Here is a 7,163-nt window from a genome sequence, read left to right as displayed (position 1 = left end):
CTAACTTCCATGAAACCTGTTTACGTTCGTTACTAATTTCCAATGGGTATATGCAAATTTAACTTTAGCATCATTCATGTCTGTTTGTTGTTAATAATGTGTCATTGGCTTATGCGTGTGTATGTAACAACCAAATTTGTGATGGTAATCTTTTGTAACCGTACATTAGTAATGGCTTCCACACGTACTTCGCCGCGTAACCACTCGAAAAGCAAAGGCATTGTCAGTGACAAGTCAAGCAGCCTTGAAGAGACACAAAATCAGTTAAGCCACAAGGCCTCATGGGACAGTAACTCAGTCCGAGTTTTCCTCCAGTTGATCGCAAATGAGATTAGTAAAGGAAATCGCCCATTCTTAGTCCTCAGCCAGGCAGGGTACAAGTCGTTGTCAAGGAAATTTGAGAGAAAAACTAGAAAAAAACATGGACTAAAACAGTTGAAGAATCAGTACATGAGCTTGAAAAAAGAGTGGCAGGCGTGGACAAAGTTGATGGATTCAAGTAAGGGAGTGTCCGGGATAGGCTTTGACTATGACACCGGTTTGTTTCAGGCACCTGACGAGTGGTGGGACAAGATGGAATCAGTAAGTACATGTACAAACAAGTTTCATATCTGTCATTTACAAGTACATTTTTTAGTTCTTCATTTAACTGCACTGCAATTTATTTATATGAAATATAACGTCTGCCTCTTTTGTACATCTACATTTCTGCAGATCAACAAGGTGTGTGCGAAGTTCAGGAAAAAAACTTTGCAACACCGTGACTTGATGGAGACGGTTTTCATGGGGGCATCAGCTACTGGGAAGCACCATTGGACCCTGGGAGAGATCCTCCCTGAAGCTGATGAGGCCTCATCTGATTTAGTGCGTAGTTTGGGAGCGCAGCCATTTGCTGATCCGATACCCGCAGGAGTACAGGACGTGGATTCCGATTCTTCACTCGAGCATGTTCCGATTGAAAAGCCAAAACGGAGAAAGACGCCGTCAACAAGTGTTTCAAAGTCGAAGAAGGCAACAAGTGGTGCGTCTGTTATTGCGGAAAGCATGGACAGAATGACAGATGTGGTTCGTTCGAAGAATCAACAGGTCACGGTGAGGCACCTCACAGGCAACAAATCGTTGTACACTATTTCCGAGTGCATGCATAAGCTGAGCAGTATTCCATCCATGATTGGTACGCTGTTATTCCACTTCGCCTCCACACTTATGGATAACGCTGATTACCGGGAGATCATGATGTGCCAGCCTAATGACGACCACATCATTGGATGGCTTACACAGAAACAGCTCCAGTGTACTGCGTCGGCGCCTTTTGCAAACCTGTTTGGGGGTCGCCGGATGTGATGTAGCGGTGTTACGAGTGTTTAAGAAACATCTCCTTGTCTTCCTTTTTAAAATGTAGACTTATGGTATTGTTGGCAATGTACTAAAACAGGATGGTGCTGTGTGAATGTTTTCATTATGTCGTTTTTGTTTTTTTCTTCCTAGCTACGGGCAGCAACAGGTTTTAGGTAAGTGTATGGGTTGACGGACCGGAAGCATGGTTGTGCTTCGTTTTTGGGAAATGAATGGGATGTTTGTGTTTTAATATTTTGTGTGCCTACGTTTGAGACAGGGAATTACGTTTTACTTGCACGCTTGTGAATGCCTATATGTCTGAAGTTCAAACTTTAGTGTAGTTTGCTGGCTACTTTTGTGGTTGTTACCACCATGACCCCCCTGTAAAGCATAAGTTGAACATCTTGATTTTTTGTGCAATTCATATGAGCATGCGTTCCATATGACATTTGTGACGGCATTGCTTTGATTAAAAACATTCTCGGAATTTTTTAATTGCAAACTTGAAAATAATTTAAGTCAATGATTCACGTGCCAACTGAATGAAAGGCTGCCACTTTTGTAGGTTTCGCATGAACGAAGACGCGATGAATCCCTGGGATGGAAGCAACCATGATGAGATAACGGAAATGCTTAATCAAATGGCGGTCCAGGTGCAACAAGAACAGAATTGCACATTTGTACAAGCATGTCAGTGGGCGACAGAATGGTACGAGAAACACATGAATAAAACGCCGTGTCGCACTTCTATACTAACCGGGAATGCATGGATATGCGAACTATATGCGGGGCATATGGGTTGATTTGAGGAAAATGTTTGCATGCCGAAGGAAGTTTTTGCCGCATTGTGTGAGACATTAGTAAATGATTTTGGGTTACAAGTCCCGCAACGTCCACATGGCTTAGCTGTTGAAGAAAGCGTTGCGATGTTTATTCATGTGTTGAAAGGGAAGCAAAATCGGGAAATCCAAGAACAGTTCCAACATTCCGGGGAGACTGTGTCGAGGCACGTGCATAACGTATTAACTTCCATGAAAGAGTTCACAGTTGTTCATTACCGGCCCACATACAGTCAGCATCGTATACATCCATACGTGCGGTCTAGACGGAAATACCTACCGTTCAAGGTACTTCTAGACGGAAATACCTGATTGACATATAAATCAAGAAAATATATTTTGTTTTTGTTATTAACTGCACTTGACGCTTGGCAAGAAGGAAACACTTGTTATTAACAATTTATCCATGTTTGCAGGACTGCATTGGCGCAATAGACGGAACACATGTCAGTGCATGGGTTACGGGGCCAGATGCGGCAACATATTTCGGTAGGAAATACTGTCACACGCAAAATATAATGGCCGCTGTCGATTTCGACATGTGTTTCATATTCATTTCTTGCGGATGGGAAGGAAGTATGCATGATAGTCGCATATTCAACGAGATACTAACAAATGACAATGTCCCCTTCCCACATCCTGACGAAGGTAACACATGGTCATGTTATTAGGTTTGTTAACAAATAATTTTTTCCTGACAAATCGTTATATGAAAATGACGCAGAATATTCGTTTTGGTGGCATACATTGTCGTCATATCTGCAGGCAAATATTATCTTGTCGATTCTGGCTATGCAAACCGGATTGGTTACTTAGCACCATTCAAAGGCCACCGTTACCACCAACAAGAATTCCGGCGTATTGCACGGAACGCGATGGCAAACACGCCAAGGGAATTATTTAACAAAGTGCACTCGTCCTTACGCAGTGTGGTGGAACGCACTTTCGGTACCTGGAAAAATCGATGGGGGTTTATTCGAGACATGCCTCGGTATCACTTTGTAAATGTGCAAGTTCAGTTAGTAGGTGCGTCAATGGCATTACATAATTATATACGGCGAAACACAGGTAACCCAACAACTGTTCAGCCAATCTGTGACGAGGAAGAGGCTATGACAATAGTAACTGCCATACCAGAAGTTGAACATGACGAGGATGGTTTAATGGTTGGAGATGAGGACCCCCATATGGCATTGGTCCGCCTTCACATACGTGACAAATTATGTTACATGCGTAATAACGGAATGTTAGGAAATATATAGTAGTCGAAATAATTTTCGTATGGTTGTCCCGTAATGACACACGTGGAACAGACTGTATTCAAATATATTATCATGTATAATATGTATGAGTTGCCACGGGAATGTAACCCCTTCCAGTTGCTGACGTGCCTAACTTTAAAAAACAACAATCCATACGAATTTTGCTTTCGGAAAAACAAAAAAAGGTGAAACAAATAAATTCAAATGAAAAAGAAAACTAATACACAAATTGTCATGTGCGACGTAAATTACAAATAAATGAAACACATAAATATATTAAAAAAAAGTTATTGTATACCAATTAAAAAAAAGACATATTTAAAAAGTCGGCAGATCGACACCCAATATAAAAAAATAAATAAATAAATAAACACAAGAAAAAAAGCCAAATCCAAACCCCCAAAAATAAAAAAAAAATAGCAAAATACGCGAAATCGAAAGATAACATAAAAAAATTTGAAAAAAAAAAAACCAAAATATGCCAAATCCAAAAATAAATAAATAAATAAATTTAAACAAAAATCAAAAATTGAAAAAAAAAAACCAAAAAAAAAAAAAACAAAAAAAAAATTTTTCCCAACAAAAAGCCAAAATTGAAAAAAAAAAAAAAAAAAAAAACCCGAAAATCTGCCAAATCCAAACCCAAATAAAAAAATAAAAAAAAAATAGAAAAGGGCAATTTCGTCATTTAACAAGATGACACCTCACCAAAAAGCCAAAAAGCCAAAAAGCCAAAAAGCCCTTCCTAAACCAGGCCTTTTAGCCCCAGGCTAAAATAGCCAAAAAAGCCAAAAAACCAACCCACTTTGTTCTCTTTTATGTTTCATTATACAATTTGTTTTTGATATTTACAATTTTTTACAAGTTCTACAAAAAGGAGAAATGAGTAAAAATTAATTGACACGCATGATCTGCTATATCATTGGTTGAACTCTAATATAAGACTAGCTATAATTGCAAAACAATAATAACATAATGTATTTATGTTTTACTATAAATGAAGTTTTTGTAATTTACTCTATTTTTCTGTTTTTTTATTAATTATATTACAACAAATTTTTTGTTATTTAATTTTTAGAACACACAATTAATGACAAGACAATAAAATAATAATAATAATAAATAAATTGTAGTGAATAATTAAAATTTACTTGATTCTAAGGGCTAGTTTGGCATATCCAAAAAATCCAAAAAGCTAAAAAGTTACTAAAAAAGTTAAAAAGTTATCACTATTTTTATCCAAAAAAATATAAAAAAATTAATTTTACACAAAATTATTATAAACAACTTTGACGTCCCCACAGACACAGAGCTGACTTTTTTGGAAAAATTGCACAATGGAGTGCACAAACAACACGGTGTTGTTCAGCCCGTGGGGGCCCATCATGAGTCTCTTTTGTATAATCTGAACCGATCAATGTGTAGAGCCCGTCGAATATTATATATTTGTAAAAAATCACGTTGATCAAATATCGCTAACTATATGATCAAATCAGTTTTGTATAAAAAAATGGATGATGTTATAGTTAACGGTTGAAAAAAAAAACCAATCCGATCAGATAGCTATTGATATCCGATCAATGTGATTTTTTACAAGCATATAGTGCTCGACTAGTTTTACATATTAAACGGTTCCCATTAGCAAAACGGAACTCGTGGTGGGCCTCTACGGGCTGAATAACACCATCCAATTTAATGCCCAAAAAGAAGGAAACCACCTCCTAGCCTATACTTAGCACACGTTACCCCTTAGGACATCGCACTGTACGGCCTATTCTATCCTAATATTCTCCTATACACTAATTTATACAATTTTTTAATACAATTTTTTTCGTAAAAAGTCAAAAAGTTATCCCAAACAACCATATTTTTTTCCTCAACTTTTTAGTCTAAAAAGTCAAAAAGTGTACTTATTTAGGACATCCCAAACAATCTCTTAATTAGTTTTCTTCTACATTTTAAAAATATTTTTAAATTACTATATAATATCAATATTAATATCAAGTTTAATTATTTGCATTAGACCATGCATAATATGAGTATAATGTTATTATTTTTATAAAATAAAATTTTAATAATAACTAATAGATGGCGAATAATCTATATTAAAGTCGTCGTACATTTATTTTGTTGCATTAAGACAATTATTACTACATTGAAAGTGGTTATATGTTTTATATATATATATATATATAAAAGGCAGAATTACAATTAAGTGGGAGAGAAAAAATATTACAAGAATATGTGAAGCGCAAGTTATTGTGTAATAGGGTGCAAATGAAAAATTATTGTATCACTTCATATTTGTATAATTTTTTTATATTTTTATATATCCCACTTAAATGTAATTCTCCCTATACAAAAAGTGCAGTGCTATCAAAACAAATTTCCTAAACTACGTGTTCACAATTTCTAGGTTTTTATTGTAACACCTCACTTTTATTTCCCGGATAACATTATCAAACTTGTCATTATATTACAATTTACAAGATGATGTACACATATTCTAAACATTGACCATAATAAATAAATAAGGGTTCTCTTATTCAAAATACATAATGGATACAACATGTGATATAATTAAATAAATTGCCCGCAGGCTTACATCATTACGTGAAAGAGAAATGGTTCAACCTTCTTACAACAACGACATTTCGCCAATACATAAAAGGCCCCATGGCCAACAGATAAAGAAGATCTTCGATCTTGAACCACTTCTCAACATTCACCTGAAAAAAGATTAGCAACGTAGGATGAACATAAAGTCCAGTAGGGATCCCAACATGATCCTAAACAATAACAACATACAAATAGTTATGATCATGAATGTTTTATGTCATATCATAGACAGATTATACTCAAAGAGATACTTACATAGGTACTTTTCTCAAAATCGTTCAATTTATCCAACAACATAAACCAATAGCTTTTCTTTCTTCTTGTTACCTTTTTCTTTTAAATTTCTTTTAAATTTGCCTGACGATGACGGGCTTCCGAAATAAATCCACTAATCCCAATTCAGTTTCCCCCAAATTCCCAAACTTACACCTATTGCAAATACGTTTCCAAATAAAAACATCCCAAACGAACATGAAGATAATACATATAAAATGCTCCCTACATAACCATATAAGACAATTGACCACCTCGATAAAATAATCATCACTATGCATAATACACATAAATAGAACCGAGATGATAACGAGAAACCTAACAACGCTCTACCTGCTTCAAGCACGATAAGTCAAGGATACATCTTTCCAATACTCAAGCCAATTTACCAGTCACCAACTAGAAAAGAATGGAACCTCTACCAATTTACCAAACATCCGCTGGAAGGTATGGTACATCTGCCAAGTTCTCTAGGTGCTAGTTGAAAAGTACTGGTACCTCTTATTCTAAGCGCAATCAATTTCTCCAAGCGCTAGCTAGAAGGTAATGGTACATCTCATTCTCAGTGCATATACATTTCCCATCACAATATACCACAAGCATAAATAATCCGAGTGTATTACATACACATTAACTTTTCAACATCACAATGTCATCTTCCACTGATAACTAAGGACAAAACCTCTAAACATATGTATTAAATACACGTAATATGATAATCCGATTCTCACAAGACCTTAAGTTCAACAACAAACACAATAATAACAATATTTAAAGATTTCAAAATCTAACCTCAAGTTCATTCTCAATTTACAAAAGGTTACAATTTCAT

At 35.7% G+C, this 7,163-nt stretch overlaps 1 protein-coding gene across 1 annotated transcript; it reads left to right on the top strand.

The window, feature by feature from the left end:
* Window positions 1-450: 450 nt before the first annotated feature.
* On the top strand, window positions 451-1,344 carry LOC145795441 (L10-interacting MYB domain-containing protein-like). Its single transcript, XM_082879784.1, has 2 exons — window positions 451-582; window positions 715-1,344. Exons 1-2 carry the CDS (start codon window positions 451-453, stop codon window positions 1,342-1,344), a joined length of 762 nt encoding a protein of 253 aa, XP_082735910.1.
* Window positions 1,345-7,163: the final 5,819 nt, after the last annotated feature.

This window comes from Camellia sinensis, chromosome 1, assembly GCF_055761805.1.
Source record: "Camellia sinensis isolate YWXY chromosome 1, ASM5576180v1, whole genome shotgun sequence".
NCBI classification, from domain to species: domain Eukaryota; kingdom Viridiplantae; phylum Streptophyta; class Magnoliopsida; order Ericales; family Theaceae; genus Camellia; species Camellia sinensis.
This window is presented reverse-complemented; position numbering and strand designations above follow the sequence as displayed.

What these genes read in the sequence shown, in the direction of transcription:
- LOC145795441 (XM_082879784.1), top strand. Translation starts at nt 451, where the DNA reads ATGAGCTTGAAAAAAGAGTGGCAGGCGTGGACAAAGTTGATGGATTCA. An exon ending in GGTGGGACAAGATGGAATCA is followed by an intron (nt 583 to 714) that starts GTAAGTACATGT and finishes ACATTTCTGCAG; the next exon opens with ATCAACAAGGTGTGTGCGAA.